The sequence below is a fragment of the Vigna angularis genome, chromosome 2 (assembly GCF_016808095.1).
Source record: "Vigna angularis cultivar LongXiaoDou No.4 chromosome 2, ASM1680809v1, whole genome shotgun sequence".
Lineage (NCBI taxonomy): Eukaryota > Viridiplantae > Streptophyta > Magnoliopsida > Fabales > Fabaceae > Vigna > Vigna angularis.
The window spans coordinates 49,168,140-49,192,538 of NC_068971.1; the positions used below are offsets into that span (position 1 = coordinate 49,168,140).

General features: G+C 32.0%; 5 protein-coding genes across 7 annotated transcripts; 2 read left to right on the forward strand and 3 right to left on the reverse strand.

The window, feature by feature from the left end:
* Window positions 1-1,313: 1,313 nt before the first annotated feature.
* Window positions 1,314-3,612, reverse strand: LOC108327995 (protein trichome birefringence-like 6). Its single transcript, XM_017561760.1, has 5 exons — window positions 2,744-3,612; window positions 2,435-2,627; window positions 2,155-2,345; window positions 1,799-1,957; window positions 1,314-1,698 (listed from the first exon to the last, which is right to left on the reverse strand). The coding sequence occupies exons 1-5, from the start codon at window positions 3,421-3,423 to the stop codon at window positions 1,398-1,400; spliced, it is 1,524 nt and encodes a 507-aa protein (XP_017417249.1). The 5' UTR covers window positions 3,424-3,612; the 3' UTR covers window positions 1,314-1,397.
* Window positions 3,613-5,237: 1,625 nt separating this feature from the next.
* Window positions 5,238-6,427, forward strand: LOC108328780 (cytochrome c oxidase subunit 5C-2). The gene is made up of 2 exons (XM_017562667.2): window positions 5,238-5,256; window positions 6,037-6,427. The coding sequence occupies exon 2, from the start codon at window positions 6,073-6,075 to the stop codon at window positions 6,265-6,267; it is 195 nt and encodes a 64-aa protein (XP_017418156.1). The 5' UTR covers window positions 5,238-5,256; window positions 6,037-6,072; the 3' UTR covers window positions 6,268-6,427.
* A 2,893-nt stretch (window positions 6,428-9,320) lies between these two features.
* On the reverse strand, window positions 9,321-16,144 carry LOC108329314 (probable glutamyl endopeptidase, chloroplastic). 3 transcript variants are annotated; one of them, XM_017563480.2, is made up of 11 exons: window positions 15,792-16,144; window positions 14,188-15,172; window positions 13,267-13,395; window positions 12,427-12,726; window positions 11,895-12,353; window positions 11,687-11,752; window positions 11,388-11,448; window positions 11,141-11,290; window positions 10,823-10,960; window positions 10,357-10,676; window positions 9,321-9,800 (listed from the first exon to the last, which is right to left on the reverse strand). In XM_017563480.2, coding segments are annotated over exons 1-11 (2,865 nt in total). In that variant the 5' UTR covers window positions 16,048-16,144; the 3' UTR covers window positions 9,321-9,799. The 3 variants fall into 3 exon arrangements, with proteins under 3 accessions (XP_017418969.1, XP_017418968.1, XP_017418967.1); XM_017563479.2 differs by having other exon boundaries at window positions 10,369-10,676; window positions 14,188-15,175; XM_017563478.2 differs by having other exon boundaries at window positions 14,188-15,175.
* A 2,099-nt stretch (window positions 16,145-18,243) lies between these two features.
* Window positions 18,244-19,010, forward strand: LOC108328097 (calvin cycle protein CP12-2, chloroplastic). The gene has a single exon (XM_017561891.2). The coding sequence runs from the start codon at window positions 18,312-18,314 to the stop codon at window positions 18,708-18,710; it is 399 nt and encodes a 132-aa protein (XP_017417380.1). The 5' UTR covers window positions 18,244-18,311; the 3' UTR covers window positions 18,711-19,010.
* A 3,282-nt stretch (window positions 19,011-22,292) lies between these two features.
* On the reverse strand, window positions 22,293-23,520 carry LOC108327888 (bZIP transcription factor 53). The gene has a single exon (XM_017561614.2). The coding sequence runs from the start codon at window positions 23,020-23,022 to the stop codon at window positions 22,588-22,590; it is 435 nt and encodes a 144-aa protein (XP_017417103.1). The 5' UTR covers window positions 23,023-23,520; the 3' UTR covers window positions 22,293-22,587.
* Window positions 23,521-24,399: the final 879 nt, after the last annotated feature.

The window sequence follows — 24,399 nt, forward strand, 5'->3', positions numbered from 1 at the left end:
TAGGAAGAAAGAAATAAGAAGAAGTCACTTAAGTGAAGAGATACATAATTCAAGTAAAGTAGATTGCACTAAAAAAGACATTCAAGCTAGAATCTACTTTACTTAAGTGACATAAAGATCAAGGAATGAGTAAATGGTGCCACTCTATGCCAATAGAGATAGTTTTATAATGTCACCAATGTGGAAGGATTGATTCATACATTCATCTTTGATATAGGCTTTACTTAGGCTCCTAGCTTATTTTCTCTTCACTTTCCCTTTTACCAAAATTCTTCATCAATTTGTTGAATTCTTTGAATTTTTACCATGGATTGTGGTAACTAATCTTCTTGCTCATGGAGTTAATTTGTAGTTGAAGTTTAATAATGTAACTTGTTCTTTTTCTTTTAATTTTGTTTTATAGTTTCATCAACAAAACATTTATAACTGAAATATTACAATCTAGGTTTGAAATAGAACTTGTTAAACAATAATTTTCTAGGTATATAATTAAGGTTTGAAAATGATGACAATAAAGTTTGTGAAAAATTCCTCGAGTCATTCAAATAAGATACCAATGATAAAAGAAAACCCAAGAAGAAGCTCTTGTAAAGAGAACATCAAACTCATTCTTTATGTAGTTTTAGTTTTCCCTTTAAAGTTTTCAATGTATAAAAGATAATTTTAAAGGAAAGGGTTAGTAATCTAAAGAAATTTCCAAATATAGGAAAAATTAGTGATTAAAACTTGTTTATCACTCTTCAACTTTAAAGCTTAGAAGCATCAACTTCAATAAATCAAATAAAAGAAAATATAAACTTCCAATTATGAAGAAAATAATGTTGATAATTCTTTCTTTAATTCATTTTTATTTATTGTATTATTTTACTTTCTCATATCCTTATTATTACAAGCAGTGTCACATCTTCACCAATAATTTTATGATTGAAATAATATGGTCAGCTAAATGTAATTTTAATGTCTATCTTTATGTAAAGTTATTAGAGCTCATCCTCCACACATTGCAAGATAGTATGAACAAAATTATCTTCTTCTTACAAGCATTCTACACCATTCTTACATTATCTTCTTCCTAAACCGTTCTACACCGTTCTTACCTTATAGGTGAACAAATTATATGAAACAACTCCATGAAAGAAATACACACCTCATGATAATGTTCTACCCTCGTAATGATAACGTGTGGTCCTCATGGATCCAGTTCAACCTGTTTTATTGTTCTCCAAAATTCGAAGTTTCCTTTATTAACGTGTAGAATGAGAAGAACTGCAATCGTAAAATGTTAGAGTGAAGATCAAAATAAGCTAAACTAGTGAAGAAAGGGAATATATTTCACAAGCTGTGTATATACAGGTTCCAGAAAAAATGAAGCGCAAAAGAGTTTGATGTGGTAACTGTTATCTACTCTGTAGATGAAAATATAACAATTCATTCCATGTATCTGGAACTCCTGGAAGACACCAATGGCTACAATCTTGAATCCTAGAAGATCGTGTTTTTCTCCCATAAACTGATGGGTGACCATCGATCCTATATGCTGACAAACTAGTTACATTCAACAATGTCACAGGAGTTTTCATTTGCTCTATTATCTGCTCTACGATGATGTTCTTCTCAGGATAACTAGTGCTTAATAAGGTTTCATTTAGAGGAAGAGTGGCTTCTGTACAATGCCCTCCAGAATTCCAATCACCACCACTGTTGCAAAGGATTAACTTCCCTAATCAGCATCTCTGAACATCTTAAACTTGGGAAAATACAAGAGTTATTGTAGAATGAGGGAATATCAGAAACAAACCTGAAATGTGATGGTGCTGAACTTCGAAAGAAAACTCTGGTTTTTCGGTGATTGATGTGTCTGTCCACCCATGAAGACCAAATCGTTAAAGCTTTTCTGAAAGCTGTGGAAACATTTAGCTGGGGATGAACCACACTTCCTTCTTGGTAGTAATAAATCCTGTTAGAGAATCATAACTGTTATATACAGATCAGAGAAATACTGATGTGAATCATGTATGTAGTAATTAAGAATCATGTACAGTTTCATCTTCTCTAACATAATTAACACTTTGAAGTGCAAGTATTGAGTAATGCACACATCAGCAAAGGTTTCTTTCTAGGCCTACAAACTAAAGAAGGAAGAAAAGTGCTAACCCAGCTTTTGTTTTGTAATGTGACCACCAATGCGCAGTGTTGAAAACCAAAACATCAGCTCCCTTCCATCTTGATGAACCATGATCAATGGCATCAATTCGCAAGGTTGGTCTTCGTTTCTGCCCAACTCTTGCCTTGCTTTCATGAACTAAGAAATGACTGACATAGTATTCAACCGTACATTGATAATCCTGCAAGGTTGAAAGGGTAAAGTATGAACACCTAATTCTCCAGGACCAGCCATACATCACAAAATAGAAGTACGGTTCTGCAGAATTACCAGAAACCTGAAACTATAATTTCCCTTCTCTTTCGTAATTTTCCTTCCATGGGTCTCATACACTCTCGATGGATCTTTAATACCACCCAATAACATGCACAACATTGATTCCCATTGGTTCCTATTAATCGAATCACCCACAAAAACAAGCCTTTTCCCTCTAATCAACTCCAGCATTTTAGTTGCATTGAACCTTCGCAAAAAAATCACAGTACCAAAAAGCAAAACTTTCATTTTCTTCCTAAATACTGCATCGGTAGAAAAGTAAGCAAAGAAAAAAAAATCCCAAAAGATTGATATTGGGAGTACCTCGGAATGTCACAGTCTTTGGGCTGCCATCTCCACTTAGAGTAGTCTCTATCCAATCTTCCATTCCCCACACAATCAAAACCTTCATCTATGAAAGGACACGAATCTTTGGAATAAAGGGCATAGCTTTCATCAAAAACCCAATACCCTTTTGTTAAATCACACCCTTCAACTCCCTTCTGCTCAATCTTTTTCAAAAAAGGAACTTGAGTATTCCCATCTAAACCTCCAGTTACTATCTTCTTCTGCTCGTTGCCGGGAACCCTCTCAGGCGAAGTTCCATAGTCTCGCATTGCCGTGAAATTGACATTCGAAGCACCAACATCGTGTCGTACAGGTTCAGATTTGGATCCAGATAAGCTTTCCTGGGTCCTGGAAAGACGGTTATCGATCAAAGTTGAAATTTTCTCACCACTCAGTGTGAAGTTTTCGGTCAAGGAATGAACAAATAAAGGTGGGAGAGCCACACTGTCACCGTCACCGACAGAAGAGGATGAAGAAGTATTGGTAGTAGAAGTAGAAGAAGTGTTGAAATGAAGATGAATATGTTGGTGATTTGAAGGAGTGAAATTGGTTAGCCAAGTGGTGAAGGTGGAGAGGAAGAGAATCGAGGAAAAGATAGTGAATGAGAAAACCAAAAGCCTAGTGGGTTTGAAGGAGAAACTTCTCTGTCTCTCCATTGCCAAGAACTGTTCTTCAATACGAGTCAATGGGTAGTATCATACTTCATGCACGAATTATTACAGAAATTGCAAGAGAAAAAGCTATTAAATATCAATTAGTGTAGAAAGAAGTTAAAGCAAGAAGCAATGTGAGTGACAACAGGCTGCTGGATTCAGAATAATAAATCTCTAATTTTCTGATAAGTACTGTCATCGGTTCACGGTGCAGAACTGGTAATGGGCCAAAAATGTTCCTTAGTTAATGTCATAACTAAAAAGAAAAAGGAAAATATAATAATATATTTAACAACTTTAAATATTGTATTTTTATTTTAAAATTTTATTTATTTTTATTATTATGGTTAAATATAATATTTTATTATTAAAAGAATGTAAAAGGAAAAAACAGGTTTGAAATCATAATTTTTCTTAGTAGGGACCGAGAGATACGTCCTTATCCACTATGATTTTGTCTACGCATTATGTTATGAGGTGTTTTTCCTTAATTTTAACTTTTTAAGCATACATTTTATCTTTTTAAAATTCTTACAAAAGTTTGTAAATTTAAATGTAATAAAAATTAAATTTCTTTGACAAAAGTTTGAGAATATACGAGCAATAAAAATTAAAATTAAATTGCAGTGTCGGGAATATGTTGTTTATTCTTTGACAAAACCAACCTCCACCATCTTCTTGATTATTTTACTTACTTTCTCTAACTAAACCCTCATTACTCATCAACCACTTTTTTAATTATTTTAAGATGGGAATAAAGTCGAAGGTATATAGTGTATTCTACTCATAATCACATGCACCCAATATCAATATCATTATTCCTCGCCGATGCATTTGGAACAAAACACGTTCAGACCCTACTATCAAAATAATAATTATTTTTTCTATATTTTGGATTTTATATTACACTATTTCTTAAAAAAAATTATCAAACATATAAAATAACTAAATAAAATCATGTTAGCTAATTAATAATCCTATATTCAAGTTCTAATATGTATTAAATTAAATATTTAAAGTCTTATAGTATGCATTGGAAAATATTATATTAATATCATTGTACAGCTGTGGTCACCTTTCACAGCGGAAAGGATTATATTTTGGTGTATACCAACTTATTAATTAGGTTTGCCCAACATAATCCAAAATATTTAGAAACTTATAAATTCAATTTATTTTTTCACTTATTATTTTTATTTGTCATTTTAGTGGAATTGACCAGAAGGATGGCAACAAGTACAAGTTTTTTTTATTTATTTTCATCTTCGTCACACTGTAATTATTTTATTGTTTTAAATATGAATTATATAATATTCTTACATAAAATTTAAAAAAAAAAGCAGATAAAATAAGATATTATTAGTGATTTAACGTCTAAAAATATATATATTCTAAAAGTTTACATAATTGAATACTTAAAATTGAAACTCAAATCTTAATATAAGACAAAAATAAACAAATAAATATAAAATATTTAAAAATGAGTGGAAATAAGTAAATGGGAAATTCATTTTAACATTTTAATTCCTACCATGAAAAATGAGAAAGTTATATTTTTTTAAAGGAATGTGAAAGTTAATTTTGGATATTTAGAAATGACGAAAGCGAATTATTAGCTTCAGCGTCGAAAAAGGTGGACAAATGCACGGACATATTCATGGTAGTATTATTGCTTGCTCTTGCTTTAAGGTACACTGAAATTGGGCCTGTATTTCAACCCAAATTCTTTTAGCTTGGGCTAGAAAGGCCCAGCTGAAATGCCGCCGAAGTTCATAATGTATATACATTTTTTTCTTGTACACATTGTGAAGAAAAGATCTTGAGCCTGAAGCAGTGGTGAGTTCTCTAATTTGGTAGCTCTGTTATTAAATCTTGGATTCTTGTTCAAGTGTTATCGATCAAATTTTTAATTTATATTAATTTCCTCATTGTTCATTCCGTTAGTTTCTTTTATTATACATTTTTTCAGTAAATTGGTAGCCATGTTAGAATTTTTGGGAACTATTTGAGGATGCGTTGCTATAACTTCCATTCCCCGTTCTTAGTTTCAACGACAATTATTTGGATAATGTTGATGTCAGATATGGTGTTTGTTTTAATACAAGCTAAGCTAGGATTAATTATGTTTTTGCTATCAGTATGTTCTTCATTAGTAGCCTAAATCGGAACAGTGGGATGAGGAATGAACGAGTCATGTTTCATCTCAGTAAATCTGATTTGATCCTTTTTATGTTGTTGCTGATAATGATAACAGAGTCACTTTCTTTTATTTTGTTTATTTGTAAGAAACAAATGTATATAGAACGACGTGAAGACAAAGGCATTTATAAAATTATTAGGAAAAACAACAGAGAGAAATAGTAATTATTTTCAAATTAAATTCATCAGAGTTTATAGTATTTGATCATGATTTTTAAGCGAAATCTGTTAGTTTTACCGAGCAAATTTACTTTTATATTAATTGTCGGCCCAATCTAATTTTTATTTTCTTAACTCTTTGTGGGGTTATCAAGGGAGAATATAAAACTTTTTACTTTCATGATTATGGATAAAGAAAACTGTCTTACAAATATTTTCCTTTACTCATGCATTCATTTGCGTTCAATGTAAGGAAAGTTTGTAGAATTGACAAGTTTAGAGACAGTGAAGGAAATGGCTGGTCCTAGGATTGCTCATGCTACTTTGAAAGGACCAAATGTTGTGAAGGAGATAATTATTGGAACAGTTCTTGGTTTAGCTGCTAGCACTGTCTGGAAGATGAATCAATGGAACGAAAAGAAAAAGGTCAGAACATTTTATGATTTCCTGGAAAAAGGTGAGATTGGTGTTGTGGTGGAGGAAGAATGAAAATGGTTGTGTTTTCTGCCAAAACACTCCACTTTTTTGTTTTGCATTTATTTCTCTCTGCATTCAATTGGCTCTTGATATGTATGTGAGGTGACTTTAAGATTAATAAGGATTTTGTACCAAGGTAGAAATTTTATAGAGTTCTTTTTGTTGCTTTTCATTGCAAAGCTATTTTCCCCAAGCTGCACGAGCGGAGATGTCTTTAATGTTGTTTTATCTATTAAACTTTGTAGCTAGTTTTTGCAACTTAATGTAGTGTTTCTAAAGGATTGCGGAAAGAACATATTATGTTGCTCGTTTTTGTTAAACTTTACAATACAAAGTTCGGTATTAATGGAAAAAGACACAAGTTAAGGATTCTGGAATATGAAGCTGTCTGTAATACAACTTCTCTTTTTTTCATCCTTTCAAATTAGTTGTCTTGTTTAGAATCATACTGTTAATGCCTACCATAGATTATTCCTCTCGTTGGAAACAAAGTGAATTTAAATGCTGCGTCATGATGGAAATCTAGCCATCCTCAGTGGAAATTCTACGGCGATTAATTCATGTTCTTGCAGAAACTCAGAAACGACTGTGATAAATTAAAACTTTCAGCGAACGGCAACATATTGGATTGTTGAACAATATGCAAAAATTAAGGAGTTAATTGACTTATGAGAAGTAGTTTTTATTTATATTTTCTGATTTTACCCATGTTTATAAAAATGTTCCAGTGACTTCATTTCATCAAAGTACAATCTAATTTTTTAAGGACATTTCATTATAAGTGTTGTTAATTTACATTAGATGGGACGTCAAGGGGGCTTACATGTTGAATAGAAATATTTTGAATATTAAATAGAAATATTTTGAATATTAAATAGAAATATTTTGAAATATATTACATTCATAAAATTCGGAGGTTGTAAGTGGGACAAGGAAATTTGGAGGTTGTTACCAGTAAATAATCATGCTTTGCTAAGTTGTCTAAATCAAGAAAAGCACTAAGATAAACAGTGAGCTAATTGAAGTATCACTTTCTTTGGTGTTGAGTATGACTTGGTTATGGAGCTTATTGCAGGATTTGGTGTACTTTTTGTTGTAGCACTTATAATTTTGATCAGCCTTCTTCTTGAGGTTTGGGACAATGAACGAAAATTTGGTGTACTTTTTGTTGTAGCACTTATAATTTTTTTTAATTATTATATTCCAAATTTATATTTTAGATTATGCATTCTAAAATATAAAAAATTATATTCTAAAATATTTAATATAAAATACTTTTTCATTGTATATTTTAAAATACAAAATTTACACCTAGTTATAAGATAAAATATAAAAATTTATAAGAATTTAAGTCAAAATTATGAAAGTACAACAAAATTATGCTTGAATTCTGATGCTAAAGTTGAGAGATTGTTTGACACGTTTGAGCTCATAGTCTGAGTTCATCCTGACTTTTTTTTAAAACCTAATTTTTTTTTTACTTATTAAAGGTTTTTTAAAAGTTTCAGTCTCCAAAGCTCAATGGATTGATACAAAGTTAGATATAAAATGAGTTAAAATAAGATTAAGGTGAGATTAATCTCCTAAAACTAAATTAGTTTATTTTTAATGTAATTTTAGTTTTTTTTTTTTGCAATTTATCCAACCACTTTCAAGTTTTACAATATTTTATTAATATTTATTTTTTCTTCACTCCAAATATATTTCTGCAATGTTAAATACTCAAAAAAAAATTATAGTCTAAAAATTTTGTTACAGAAAAATAACTTTCTATTATCGAATAGAAAAGATATAGTTAGGATAGAAGTTAGTATAATGATTATCTTGTAGAAATTTTGAAAAACAAAAATTAATTTATATTTGTTTGAAAACTTATTATTCCTAAAGAATATATAAACATTGATTTTATAAAAATTATTCAAAATAATATTTTAATTGCAATCATATTTAAAATACATAATTTTATTATTTTAAAAAGCTAAAAATATAATATATGTTGAATTTTTCTAAGCTTAAAAATAAAATAATTTTGGAAGAGAAAAACGTGTTCAAAACAAATTATTTTTATAAGTCAAAGAATTACTTATACTTGAATGCAATCATAAAAACACATATTCTTTTAACTCTTTCCTCAAACTTTTTATGAACCTATTTTAATAAGCTATTTAAATATATATATATATATATATATATATATATATATATATATATATAAATAAACTTTTAAGTTGTTTTTAATTTAGCATCTAAACTATAATAAACACGTTTTAATTTTAAAAAAATGATTTTTCTTTAAAATATTATCCATAAAAAATCAAATAAGTTATTATTTTTATAAAACGATGTTAATATAACATTTTTGTATATCAAAATTGAATAAAAATACATAACTATAAAATTAAAAAGCAAAACAAGAAACTAGATATTAATACAATAGCATAATTTGATTTAGAAATACAAAACTAATAAATATGATTAAGTTACAAAAACAATTAGATGAATATTTTAGCTTAATCATAAAACTTTTGAATATTATTATAAATATATTATTAAGAATAAAATAGTAAACATATTAATAAAAGATGATGAATATTTGACTTCGGAATTTTTTTAAGAAAATTTTTTTTTTATTATTTTGTGAACTCCTTTAACTCTAACTCATGTGACCTACAACCAAATCCAATGAGATGAACTGATTTGATTGGTCTATTTGTCACTATTCAATAAAAACCGTTAAAATTAATAAAACAGTAAAAATAGGAAACATTTTATGATCGATTACGACCTTCAATATTTAACAATTAAATATATCTAATGTTTAATTGACACAAAAACTGTTCCCTTGATTTGAAAATAATAAATGCACATTATAAATGAGAGAAAAAAATCAACATTTTCTAAATATAAAAAAAATAAGTATTACCTTATTTATAGGAACTGAGCATTTTAAAACCAAATATTCAATGCGAATGCAATCTATTATCAAGCTTTTAGGTATGTACGTCATAAAATTGTCAAGATTAACTCCTCAATTATCATGGAAATTGTTGAATCCCTCAGACTGGCCCCGCAAAATATGTAGGTATTTAGGTAAACAAAACATCATTCCAAGCTTCATCATTTGCCATCATAGTACAATTGTATATTCAGTAAAAAGAATCACAACTCCATGATTATGATGGAAGATATCAAACAGCATTGGAAGAATAAGTAGTGAGTTTGGTTACCTCAAGTATTTTAGATTGCTTTGTTTTCAGGTAAGCCGCAAAGGAGAGCCTTGTGAAAACACAAGCGACAGATGATGAATCATACTGCTAAATCATTCAAATATTTTGGCAACTTACCACTGAACCAGCAATGCCATTATTGCTACTGTAGTTTTTAAAGGTTCTTTACATGAAATCGTCAAGTAGCTTCTGATATCCCCTACTTGTAATGTAACTGATCCCTGTCAATCTGAACGTCCTCGCAGTGAAGAGCATCTTGCAGCTCTTTCTTCCACATGCATCATTTGGATGATTCTATTCCAAGTTCAGATAATTCCTCTACAACAACAAAAAAGCTCAAGGTTAATGCATAGATAGATGGTAAAAATGAGCAGCATGTGTTTTAATATAGTCTAAATTATTTGGTTGCATGGGAAATGCCAAAATAACGTTGCCCGCATGCTCACGTCTATTCTTCGCAAGGTAAGAATATGGCCAAGCCATACAGGGATTTACTGCTCGTAAATTTATCATTCTGAAGAAATAATTAACTTTCAGTTGAAGGTGTCTTTTGGAATTAAAATTTAGGTTTAACAAATTTTGAGTACCTCCAAAATAAATGTCAATGTTTGTATATCCAACATGTAATTAATATTTTAATTTTTGTTAATTTTCGATTGACAACACTGTAACTGTCTTACTAGGATAATTAAATATCAACACTGTCAACTCAAGAATACTAAAATTACTGTAACAACCAAAATGGCGTATTTATTAAATATTGAGTATTAGAAACACTAAAGAAAAATTGAAAATACCAATTTCAATACGAACTAATTTTGGAGGTACCAAAGACTTATTTCACTCTAAAATTTAAGGCTGAAGATGTGGTTACCACAAGGAAGACCTTGGCAGAGAATGAAATTCTTCGTTCTCAAGCTCAGACACTTCTCTGCTGCCACCTCCGCTGGTTGCAACCACTTTGCTTTCAGCATTTGCTGTTACTTTGCTAACATGTTCTTTGACGGTGCCAGTTTCATGGTCTTCTTCTGCATCAGAACTGTTGGACACGCAATGTTTATGCAACCATCTATCTGTTTCCCAAAGTACATGCATGATGCTTTCTCTGGCAGTGTAACCATGACTCTCATGAGGGAGAATGACTAGCCGACAAAGAGCACCATGACCCTTCAGTGCGTTGAAAAACCTGTCTGACTGCATAACAGGACAAAGGGTAAGCAGAATGCAATTGGATAACGAAAGATCCCAGGGTTCTTCCTCAAAAATATAAAAACCACAGCAACAACCAATTAATTGATGACAGCATATGAGAATAGCCAAGACAGGAATTCCTCTCTTACCTGCATGGTTAATGTTCCTGGATTATTGTCCTCTTCCCCGTGAATAAGCAAGATGGGTTTCTTTATTTTATTAGCCGACATAAAAGGACTCATCTCAACATAAGTATTAGTAGCTTCCCAAAGAGTTCTGTCTTCATTCTACAGAAGGATGTGCATGAAGACATAAAAAGATTTCATTCTAAAGTACACTCAAAGTCACAAGGTAACATGCAGTTCAAAGAAGAGGGTGTGAAAGCAGATTAGAGGGAACTGTAGGACAAAAGAAAAACAATTTATGGTTGTAGAAGAAAGAAAAATACAAGCCACTACAAGAAATACCTGAAAACCAAAAGGAGTAAGTGTTCTGTTGTAAGCACCAGAACGTGCAATTCCACAACAGAAAAGATGAGGTGCATGTGCCAGGAGGTTAGCAGTCATGAACGCACCATAGGAATGTCCACCAACAGCTATTTTCTTTGGATCGGCTACCTAGATGTGACAAGTGAACCCCCCAAAATGGCTTCAGTCATAATACTTGTATGGACTAACAGTTTTATATTCTCCATACAATAAATATAAAGCTTACCCCACGCCTGATAACTTCCTCCACAGCAGCCTCGGCGCTTGCAACCAATTGTTCTACATACCTGAAATGCAGATATTTGGTTTTATATCAGATAAACTCTAAAGCTTTACTAGTTACGGGGTACTTAACGGCAAAATTTGAACACGTTGAACAAAAGAACAAACACAGTCTCATAGGTCCAAAAATTTGAAAGTCCAATTTGAAGAGAAAAAAAGATTGAAATTCATGGGCTGAACAACTATTAGTGATAAGTAAATGGTAAAGATCCCACAGCTGTAACAATATCATTATCAAGTTACCTATCATTTGCCTCTTCATCACCTTCACCAATAATAGGAATGGTAGGCCCAGATAGAATTGCAAACCTACAGTATTTAAAGTATTCAAAGAGAGGTTCATCTTATTATTTACAAAAACATATATTGAATTGGGAACAGAGAAGCAAGTAAAATTATGCTAAATAAAAATACCCAAATGAAACCCATTGTTGGTAAAGACAACCAATACCTTCTAGCCAGCCAAAGAAGGGCTGATGTGGAACCTATCCCAGGAAATTCATTTGGAGAACCACGAACTTGTCCAGCAGCATCTTTACTCTTGAACTCTCCAGGGTAAGACCAAACCAGGCATGGTAAAGGACCATCTGTTGATGGATTGTAACCTGGTGGCAGGTATAATGTAGCTGTAAGTTGAACCCCATCTTTTCTCTGATACCTGACCATCTCCTTCTGCAATGATGCAAGTTGAGGGTACGGATGAGGGAAATTTGTAACCTGAACTGTTTTTTTATCTGGCCAGCTAACCAAGTAATATTGGGTGTTTTCAGTTTTTGACTCTTTAGAAGTCAGTATCTTCAGCTTGTCCAAATGCAAATCCCCTTCTTCCTGATCAGACATTAGAGCAACAACTGTCTCATAATATTTTTCTTTATCGCTCTGCCAGATTCGTTCTGTTTTACGTGTATTTCTGCAACATTTTGGTTCAAACCGTCATATATGAGAACATATCAGAAGCATAATACGCACTTTAAGACACTTACATATCAAACAGATCAAGGAATGGAATGTTCCCTTCTGGTGTAGCACCAATTCCATTCAGTATAATGTATTTTCCTTCATCGCTGGCTCTTTTTATCCTTGCAATGATGTATGTCCCAGCTTGAGTTCTCCGCGACATAGGAGAGCCAGGATCAGAGTACACATCCTCTGAAGATCTATCAAATAGGATGTCTGGAGCTACACCTTCAGATCCAGGAGAAACTAGCCATGTTCTTATTTTCCGAGTTTTGTACCAAGACTCGTACACCAGAGCCAGAGAATCATCACACCAAGAAACCCCTCTGTACATATGGGGAAAACAAAAACAGTGTTCAAGATTTTAGAATATAAGCACAATATAATTGTGTGCACGTATCTCTAAACCCTTCCCCCAACCCAAAAAATAAAAACTGAAAAAAGTGTGAAGTTTACAGTAAGCATGGTAAGGAATTATCTTAACAACTGCTACTTAGATAATCATGCCATGAGCTAGACATAAAATAAATAATAACTCGGACTATTATTTGCAAGTACAATTATCAGTCCAGACTACGAAAGTGACATGCAAACCAACACAAAGGCCGGTCATGATGATCAAGAGTGCAAAAAGATATGAATAGCAATTACAGCATTAAGATAGACAATTTGAGAGAATGGGTAAGACATGGAATTCAAACTAGTGTCAACTATAAACCTCAGCAATCAGAAGCATATTTACAATACTAAGAAGAAACAACTTGAAAGGATCAAATAATGCCCATATATGTCATTGTGAATACACCAACAAGTACATAAATTATAGAGGGAAGAAAACAATGTAAATCAACCAATTGTATCCATACCCATAGCGGAAATCAAGCTTGTGGAATATCGTTGGCTGTTCACCTTCTATAGGTTCAGCAAGCTGTGTATAAACTATATCACGAGGAGAAATTTCAACCTTTGCATCACCTCCATCTTGAGTTTCTACCCTAGAAACCTCAAATGAAGCAATTTAAACAGATTAAGAAATCGCGAAACAAATCCATATATAATATGGGACTATAGAAACAACAATGCAAATGAATAGAAAAAATTGAGAATTTTATATTCAATAAAAGAATTCCAGAATGTGAATGAATGATGAAACATCTATTTAAGAGAAATTCATATGATGAGAACATTAGAAGTCAGATGAAGAAAACAACCATGCGTAATCCAACATAGACAAACAATTGGTTCTGCAGTAAAAGAAAAGAACATAAACTATATTTGAAATACAAAAACATAATAATCCATGAGCACACACTCAAATACATGTTATTTTGGATGGGGAGGCTATGATTGTACATTATCCTCCAATCAGGAGTGTATAAATATCCAGGTTATTCCATTGAACTCTCAATCAATAACCTAAACAATTCAATACTTATATAGTTTGTACATCAAGTTCATGTCCATGCCCTCAAGTGGATATTTAATAAATGTGCATAAAGGTATTCTTAACTATAGACCTGCATGATTGTTCTTGTAAAGTAAATGCTTTATTTGCATGCCAATGAATTTTAACACTGAAAAGACACAGTAGGGAAGTTTAATTTTTAAGCACTACAAAATTTTGAGAGAAAGTAATGAAAAAAAAAGTCAAGTGCATATTTAAAAAAAAATGTCTTTTTAAGTTCAATCAAGCATAGTAATTGCTAACAAAAGAAAAGTAAAATAAATTTTAATGTCCACAATGTACTGCCACGGCAATAAATATAAATTCAAATTCAGATCAGTACCAGTAAAGTGTTGAAGGCTTATCAGCTCTCCAATTAATGGAGCGCATCCCTTTACGCACACTATTGAATGCAATTGGAATGTCCTCAGCAAGGGGCAAATCACAAAGCTCCCTGATTAATTTTCCCTCAGCACTCCAAAGCTCTACCTTCTTTGGAAATCTTCCACAAGGAACAATGAAAGAGTATGGCCTGTGAATTGAACTAATCAAAATGTACTTATTATCTGGGGAAGGGTCCATTGAGGTATAAACAGCTGGTGGGCCAATTTCTTTTACAGAACCATCCAAAGAAGCTAAAACAAGTTGTGAGGTGGCATAGTAGTCAAACAAATCTTCGTCATATTCATCTTTCAGCAAGTCCTGGAATGTTCTTACTTGAACAATGTTTTTCTCCTCATTAGATTGAATTTTGGGGCCAGCAGGAACCAAAGGTTTCTTTGGCGGAGCTCCACGTGATGATGGAATGGTACAAACAAGCAAAGAAGAGTTATTTACCCAAACATAATTGTCAAAAACTGCATTCAAGTGTACATTTGGTGACTTAAACAATTGTATGGCTTTCCCTGTTTTCACATCTGCAATCCACACTGTGAGTTTACTGCTATCACTATCCTCCTCTTTCACACGAATGCTAAAGGACAAATGACATCCGTCAGGAGACCACGAAACAAAATTTATTTTAGCACCATCAGGGAAACCATGCACCTCTATCTCTGGCCCTAATGTGCCATCAGGAAGAATTTGATGGATCCCTATACCTGTGTAGAATGACATGCGACTCCTAGTATTGCACTTTCCATCAATACGTATACCAGCCAACTTTTCCTCCGGCCTTGCTATTTCTGCCAGTGGAGGTAGAGCTCTTCGCTTGAGAAAGATAATTTTGTCCCTGAGTGGTGAAAATGACAATGCAGGTACTGGTGGAGCATCAACTATTTTACTGATCTCAGGTGGAGGAACACGATAATTTGTTCCTACAGTTGACTCTTCTAGTATTGGTGAATCAGAATAAAAGGTCAGCATCTAGAAATAAGTAAAGCAATCCAAACAATATTATACATGTGAATATGAATTTCACAACTATGTCTAAGTCAAGCTCGAATACAAAAGGACTACGAAGTATACGACAGAAAATGAAGTGAATCTCTTCACTTCCTATACCAAATTATTAAGGAGCTCAACCCTCAAACGTTGTTCGTGTAAAACTCTATGCAATCGTCAGTCAGTAAAAAGAAAGTGGCAAATCATCGAACTACACACAAAAGTTCACTAGCCTAAAAATATTTAAACTCTACCAAAATAAGTTCATTAATACGGTTAATGGTGAATTAACGATCGGTCATTCAATTACTTTGATCGCTATGATAATTTCGTATTTTCACAGCATCGGCAACTTAATTGAGTGTAGTCCAAAAATCAAGGAGCTGAAATTTTACTCCAGGTAAACGATCAACCGAATGAATATGCATCAATAGATTAATAAGTATCAGGTCATCAACGCACGACGCTTACGAAATCGAAACACTGTAAGAGGAAAAAACAACAACACCTAGTCTTGCGGTACAACAGCAAAAACAGTGGCGAAGGAATGAGTGCTGAGCTAACCTTCGTAATCAGCGGAAGTAGCGGCGTTGGCAGAGGAAGAAAAGGCGGCAGTGGCGTCTTCAGTAGGCGCAGCTGCGAGAGGCGCTAGATTGCGCAACCGCGAAGAAGCCATGGAAGCGAAGTTCACAGCGGTCCGGAGACGGAGCGTGAGGCGCAGCGGAGGAGCGAGAGGAAGAAGAGAGGGGTTGGAAGGGAGCGATAATGGCGAAAAAGGGAGAAGAGTGAAGCGATGGTACAGTTTGTGTAGTCGCATCATTGATAAAATAAAAAATTCTATTCCTGTGTGATATTTTTTTCTCTCAGCCGTCTCGGTATGTCCATAGTTCGTAACTCTTCCGGTACCAATAGCCTCAGTGCATTTCGTTTCGATGTGTTATTGATTTTATTACATAACAAATTAATATTTTAAATTAAAAATTTATCAATTTTAATTGTTTTGATGTGTAACTGAATGTAGAAAGGATCCAAATTATCCATTTGCTTCTCATAGAGAAGGAAAAAAAAACAGAAGGAGAGAAGGAGAAAAAATAAATACAAAGTGGTCCAAAGAGAAGTATTTTAGTAGAAGTGCAATGAGTATTTCATATTCATAAATTTTGGTTATTAAAGTGATAAGATAACCTCTAACATCTCATTTTTACATTAACATTTTTACATTAACATGTAGATTAATTAAACCTTACCATAGAATATTCCTACGAGATTTATGAAATTACGTCTATAATATTCACCATCATTACAATATTATACATCATTATTCGCATGTATATTTATCCATAAATCTATCAATTATTCACAAATAAACTTTATAAAATAGTTATCATTTTAACATCACATAAACCCACATTAAACATATCAGAAAAGTACATATAAATAGAACTATACTGTGTTAATTTTGTTCAAGGAGAATATTTATTCGTTCAACGAGTAATATCTAAAAGTACACTTGCCCAACGACCACATAGTTTGTTCAACGAGTCATTATTGGAACTTTCATACTTAAATTCTCACAAAAGTCGTCCAGCGATGCTTGTCTTGCCCACCTACTACCAAATCAATCAACTTTATGATTTTAGCTTCTCCCAATGGGTATATTCTCGTCCAACGATCATCAAGTAAGTAGCTATCTGACTCTGACGTTGTCCAACCAGTATATTATTGCTTAGCAACCACAAAGTCAGTAGTTCTCTCACTTTGACTTCGCTTAGCGAGTCTGCATAATTTGACATAACATAATTTTGTAAATTTGTGTTATTCCAACCTTGTAAGCTTAATCCAACCCTGCAAGTTCAGTCGAACAAGCAACATAATTAAAACAAATGCCAAATTTAATTTACACATCCTTCACTAACTCAAAAATCTCATCTACAATCCAATCAAACAACATCCTTAAATTTCATCATATAATCAATTATTGCAATTTAAGAACCCTACCACAATTAAATATATCACACATATTAATTATTCAATCAATTCACCACACAATCATAATATTAAAAATTTTAAGGTATTTATAATACAAAAACAATGCAATTAGTTTTCCTTACTTGACCAATACCTCACAAAACTCTGACCATTTAAACTCCTCTTAACTAGCAGAATACTCTATATATAAATATAAAAACATCACAATAAAATATATCATTATGATCATTAATCAGCGTGTACTCATAAAGAGAACTAAAAAAATGCATAGAAGTAGAAAAAATCTCACACACAAAACAGATAATAGAAAAAGACTAAAAGAAATAACTAAAACTTAACCTGTGTAAACGGAAAAACTTATAAGTCTAAATCGAATAATTCACTGCAAAAATTAATCATACGGAAAAGATCTTTTGAAAAATTAAAATAACTCTAAATTTTTTATTAAATAAATAAAGTGTTTTAAAATAATAAAATTATTTATATTAAAACTTTTTAATATTAAAATAATCAAATTTAATTATTTTTAATCCAGTGTCATTTCTATTCATTTGTAATAGCAATCGTATTATTATATATATTATAAAACACACACACACACACACATATATATATATATATATATATATATATATATATATATATATAAAGAAAAAAAGAAACATTGTTACCACCTATCATAAAAATTGACAAGCAATCAAAGCCATAAATTTGTCAAAACATATAAGACAAAAAATAATAACTGTGATAACAGTTATTATTATTATACAAGTAAGTTTCTACATTTTTTTTCTTTCTCAAAAACATGGAATGGTGACTTTATTAGATGTTAGATCCAAATTAAACCTTAATTTCTTTCAGACCAATTTCACCAATGATTTCTCACTGTTTTTATTGAAAAGATATTTTGAGAGAAAAATCTCCTATACATTGTGGATTCTACGTGGAAGAACATAACTGGTTGGAACCAGATAAGAAACATGTGTACACAAATCTTCCCTACCAACAGCTATAATCTTCACGTTCTACTTCTTAGACTGCATCGTAAACCCAAAGAACACGAAACAGAAACAGAAGAAAGCGAAGGGAAAAAAAATGGCAACCATGACTGGTGTGAGTCTTTCAAGCCCCAGAGTTTTGTTCAACGCATCTGGCTCACCCAAAAATGCGCACGCCTTAAAATTCGCACTTCCACTGCGCCAACCTATGCGACCGGGTGGTGTCCAGGTGGGTCGGGTGCTGAGGATCCAACCCGTTCGCGCGGCGCCGGATAAGATATCGGAGAAGGTGGAGGAGAGCATAAAGCACGCGCAGGAAGCGTGCGCGGGCGATCCGACAAGCGGCGAGTGTGTGGCGGCATGGGACGAGGTGGAGGAGCTGAGCGCGGCGGCGAAAGACGCGAGGGACAAGCAAAAGGAAAAGGATTCGGACCCTCTGGAGACCTACTGCAAGGACAACCCGGAAACCATAGAGTGCAAAACTTTCGATGAATGAGTCTGCAACACAAGTGGGAGTGCACGATGGTATTGCCTGTGCCAAGTAAAACTATTGCCTTACACGACATATCAATTCTGAAAAGCTATGTGTTAATGTTTCTTTTAGCATAATTCATAGCATATCATCGACACTCATCGTAGTTTCATGGTAACTTATGTTAAACCAGAGCCAAGTTATGCACTTTTTTTATGTGTTGTGATGCCTGAAGAACATGTTATTACTAGTTAGTAGCTACTTCAGGTTGGATCAAATCATCGAATTCACGAAATAGATATCGATTGCGTGACTGAGACTGAAGATCTATTATGCTCCTGCATTCTGATTACCATAGTTTTTTAATACTCAGTTCTTTCATAACGAAAAGATATTTCTGGCCTTTGATATGTAAATTCTTCAAATTTTCCTACTTCTTAATGGATGTGATCCAATGAGTAATTCGAATAACTTAAAAAAACAGGAGATATTTGGTCTAACAGAAAATAATACAATAAATGTCATTGAAATAGATTTTAAGATAATTTTTATAACATATTAATAAGTTAATTTTAAATTTAAGTTCATTTTACAAAATTGACTATTTATAAAATAAAATTTACATTTATGTATTACAATCTTTTAAATATAAATTATAATAGATATTTTAACCGAACTTATTTAATTTACATCCTAAATAATAACTATAGTTTGTAAAAAAGTTATACATCAATTTTTTTCATGTAAAAAAAAAATTCATGTAGGTGCAACAAGTTTTTTTTAAAGTCTATTAAGTATTACAGTTATTTTTTTATTTTTTTAAATAAAACTGATGGAGGTGCAACAAGTTTATATCGAGATGCAGATCGTTGCACCAACGAGCAATGGAGATGCAATGCGTTGTAGGTTTTCTTCCAGCAATAGAGGTGCTGGCGCTTGTATGATGACAGGGGAAATGTTCAGGTTTATAGTATTTATTTAATAAAGGGTATTTAGGTCATTTTCATAGGACTGTGCGGGTGCAGAAAGAAATTATGGAGATTGAGGAAGATGGAGCCTTTCTTTACTCGCATGGCTTCTCTTTTTAAAATGGTCCTTGCATTTTCTTTTAAACGATCCTTGCATGGTTTTTAATGAAACGTGTTGTTCTACTAAATTAAATAGAGAAATACAAGGTAATCGCAATTAGTTGTAGGAATACGTGTTAAATTATACATTTAAAAGAGACAAGAAAATAATATTTTAAATGTTTAATTCAGAGAATAGGAAGATAGAAAATTTCGTTTATAACTTGTATATTACAATTATAAGATAATATTTCTTTTTCTTTTTTATATTTTCACTACCACCCTTACTTTCACGTCACCACCGTTTCGCAGACCAAGTCAGTCAACACTACTACAACTATTTTCCTACCTTTTATAACCTTTGTAATCGTTATTATAACATTTTTATCTATCTTCGTCTTATTGTAATTATGAGACAGACATATTAAATATGTAATTGGTTTATTAGATTTTGATAAAAAGAAAAAAAAAATAGAAGTTAATGATTGATTTGTGATATGCATTATCGCTTATGCTTATCTAAATCAATCTTTGAAAATTATTATTAGCATTGACACTATAGGCTTAGTCGTACAATCAATAACCAACACCTTCCCTATACACAATCTCCGAACCAGTTCCTTAATAATTTTGCTGCAAGTGGAATCTTGGAATATAAAATTGTTAAAATACAAGTTTAGTTCTTACATTTCTTTATATATAAAATTCCGACACCAAAATATTTAAATAAAAAAATATTTACGAATTAGTTCCAACAACTTAAAAAAAATGTTTTTTTATTAGATTTTATTAACATTGTTCTTTTTGTTAGATATTGCACGAAAGTCATAATAGAATCTCCAATATCGAGAGTATGTCCTTGTAGAATATAAATTGTGTAAATGATAAACCAGTCTCACGTCATTACCAATACTAAATGCCTTCCATAAAAAAAATCTCATTTTTTCCCTTCAATGAAACAATATTTGATAAACCTCTCATTAGTTCTAAATGGGCCACAAACTACTTGCAATAATGATATTGAAACACAATTTTTGCACTCTTCTACCTAAATTGGGTTGAAAAATATAATTAAGGAAAGATCAAAATATAAATGGATCTAATTAGTAGTGATGGTCAATTAAGATATTTTTTTTCATTTAGAATACTCAGAAATTACAATAATTTTAGGATAATGTAGATGAGAGGACAACGAATTAAGTGAAACTTTGATTATAAACAACTCATTTTGATGTCGAAAAGTTTAAAAGTCATTGCAATGTTATATTACATATGTGATTAAGAAGGAAAACAAATGATATAGTTTTATTAGAAAAGAAGACAAATAATTTGATTTTATTTTAAAACGTGCGTAGCAATAATTGAATAATCAACTTAAATGACTAGATCAATATATACATAAAAATTATTTAAAGTATAACAATTTTTTTAATAAGGAATAATATTCATTATCATTTAATTCAAAGATAATATATTAAAAATTTAGAAAATGATGCACCATTATGAGTTGTCTTCCTACTAACATGAATTCTTTCTAAAAATATAACAAAGAGAAAAAGAACTACAACATTTGCACTAATTACAAAATTAATGAACATGAAAACTACCATAAATGCTGTCAGGATAAAAAATTGCAGAAATTCAAGAGATAAATAACATATCATTCAACAAATTTTGATAAGGAAACTTGACAGATGTCTTACTATCAATACAAGAAATAGAAAGACGATTGTATGTATTGGAAAATTCAAAGTTTGAATTTCAAGTTATTTTGCCTTCAACTTCATCATATTACTTAACGTGTACGTACAAAGTCTATAAGTTTATAAAGTACTAACCACAATCAAGATTAACCCCAAGTCTAATCTGACCCGTTCTATTCATTGTCCCATCGTTTTTTTGGATAAGTTGTCTCATAATGCATTGAGTTGAGATGACATGAAATTGTGGCGGACATTTATCCAAATGGGCAGCTCTAAATCAAAGGAAAAAAAATATAAATATAAGTAAATTATTTAAACAGCAATACTTACAAAATTGAAAAAGGGCACACACCTCTTATGAAGTGAGTAATTTAATAACGATTATTTAGTGACACGGATAACGTTGTCCCAAATTTAGAAATAAATAATTATTGCGCTATTAGCTTCGTCATTATATCATAAAGCCAATGTTTTTATTATAAAAGCATATAAATAAGCAAGAGACTATCTAAGGACGAATTCTACATAAAAACGGGTACAAATATTTTGTAATATTAAATTACTTTATACTTAATTTTTAACACTGATATAAATTAATTTAAGATGAAAAATTATAGTTTATTCAAAAGACCATTTAAGGCCAATGTGAATTAAATTATATTCCGAATTTAATTTTAGACAATTATGAAAACAAAATTTATAGTAATTATTGATTGAATGACCTATCTTCAAAATATTTTTTAAAATAATTATTACAAATTTCTATTTTTTTTTAAAATCTGTACTTTACATTATAATTTTTTATAAGATAATAACAAGCGCCTTTCTGCTAATGCTGAGATAAAGCGATAACATTTTAATCATAAAATAAAACAGCCACCATTCAAAATGATTACAAGTCGCGCAAAGGCACAAGGGACACTGCCGCTGCAAACCATCTACACCCTGCACCTCACGTTCATCTCAGGAATCCAATGCATACTGGACCACACGATTTTGACGCAAAACAACACATAACATCACATAACACTAATACAGACACTAATAATGCACATGACAAAGGTTACCACACTAATAACCCTAATTAATTGATTAAACTAATAAAAATAAAACCCACGGGGATGAAATGGATCAACGCAGAAACATATTTGCGGTGGCCATAATCGGTTGCGTCGGATGAGGAATCTGCCACGGCTTGAGGAGAGGATCTGGAATATCGGGAATCTCAACGGATAAACCTCCGACCTCTTCAGCGATTTCAAGGATAGAGTTCAAGAAGCGTAATCGTTCGGTCAGTTCCAAAGTCTGAGCCCTCAGAATGCTGTTCGCTGATTCGGTCTCAGCGCACGCTTCTTCCTTGGCCTTTATGTTCTCCACAAGCTTCTTGTTCGCGCCTTGCAATCTGCTAACCTCATCGGTCAAATCCTCCAGCTGTTTCTGCTTCCTCATCCGCGATCGCCGCGCGGATTCGCGGTTCGACAGCATTCTCTTCCGCTTTCTCTCGTCGATTTGCGGATCTCCTGCCTCAGATCCAGAGCTCGTCGCCGAACGTTGAATCGACGCCATTTCCGACAAGGAGATGGGATTTGATTTGATAACAGAACAAAATTAAAAAAAAATGAAAGCTAATGGAAATAGGGATTACAGATCTAATTAATTATTGGAATAATAGAACAGTAATTAACAACGGAGACGGATCTAATTAATCACGGATTTGAGAGAGAGTTCATGAGAAAACATAGAACCAGTATAGAAACACAACGGAGAACGAGTGAAGCAGACGAATTCGACGCATAGCGTGTGTCATAAAAATTCGGAAAACATTGGTGTGTTTTGCAAAAGGCCTATGCTCTCACAACAGAATTGAAACTCAAGCGAGTCCTGATTCGGGGCAAGAAAACCCTAGATCGGAAACAGATCAGCTTCTGGGGGACTAATTGATTTTCTGAAACGAGAAAGGACAATATGAAAGAAATGGGGAAAACCGGGGAAGGAGAGGTTGTTGGCGAATGAAAAATGGGGGACAGAAGAATAATGTGTGAAAAGGGTTATGATAAAGAAGGTGATAATTGAAGGTGAGGTTAGTTTTTATAGAAAAAAAAAACGAAGGATTGGCAGTGTTTAATTATTAAAAAATGAAAATTTCAATGAATGTCAATTTCGAGGTGCCTGAAATGAGAGCCTCATCGCTTGCGCATGCAATGACGACAGCTTTGTTCCACCGTAAAATCCTGTGCCAACTTTTACCTCTTCTGCTTGTTGCGGTAGATAAACTGAGTATGGAAATGAAATTTTAATATTAAGTTAAAAAAAAATATTAATATTAAAATGCAATTTCAGTTTCTTTCTTGTATGATTATTTTCTTTTTGAAATAGAGATATTTGATTTCAAAATTTTAAAAAATTAGTGAATATTACTTCAATTTTCACTAAAGAGACAAAAACTGTGATATATATTTTTACGTTACTTAACCGAAAGTCAATTACTTTTAAAACAATGCAATAACATTGAAAACTTTTTTTAACAAATTTATTGTAATGGTCAAGTTAGTTATTTAATATAAGTAATAAATAATACAGTTAATGATAATTTACTTACAAACCGGTGATTCTTTACAGTACATAAATTATAATTTATAGATATGTTTCTTTACTTATTTGATTATTTTTTATTATGTAATGTATTTCATACTTTCAAGGCAATGGATCATGTTAACAATCATTTTTAATAATTTTTTCATCATAAATTATGTGTCACAATTTTATTTGTCTTTATATTTGAAATAAACAAATCACGAACTATCATGTAAAATTATAAAAAAGTTGTTAAAAAAACACTTTTCCAAGGTAATATGTTCAACATGCAACTCTTATGTTATGTCATGAATGCTGGTACAGTTGAACGTTCTCTTAACCTTGATACATCATTTTTTTTAATTATTA

Bases quoted from the DNA above. Each gene is read 5' to 3' on its own strand.
- LOC108327995 (XM_017561760.1), bottom strand. From the start codon at position 3,423: ATGGAGAGACAGAGAAGTTTCTCCTTCAAACCCACTAGGCTTTTGGTT. The intron at 2,628-2,743 runs GTACTCCCAATA...TTTTTTGCGAAG, and splicing joins AAAGACTGTGACATTCCGAG to GTTCAATGCAACTAAAATGC. The intron at 2,346-2,434 runs GTAATTCTGCAG...TCAACCTTGCAG, and splicing joins ATTATAGTTTCAGGTTTCTG to GATTATCAATGTACGGTTGA.
- LOC108328780 (XM_017562667.2), top strand. From the start codon at position 6,073: ATGGCTGGTCCTAGGATTGCTCATGCTACTTTGAAAGGACCAAATGTT.
- LOC108329314 (XM_017563479.2), bottom strand. From the start codon at position 16,047: ATGATGCGACTACACAAACTGTACCATCGCTTCACTCTTCTCCCTTTT. The intron at 11,753-11,894 runs GTATTGGTTGTC...TAAATACTGTAG, and splicing joins CTTCTTTGGCTGGCTAGAAG to GTTTGCAATTCTATCTGGGC. The intron at 11,449-11,686 runs GTAACTTGATAA...TCTGCATTTCAG, and splicing joins GATGAAGAGGCAAATGATAG to GTATGTAGAACAATTGGTTG.
- LOC108328097 (XM_017561891.2), top strand. From the start codon at position 18,312: ATGGCAACCATGACTGGTGTGAGTCTTTCAAGCCCCAGAGTTTTGTTC.
- LOC108327888 (XM_017561614.2), bottom strand. From the start codon at position 23,022: ATGGCGTCGATTCAACGTTCGGCGACGAGCTCTGGATCTGAGGCAGGA.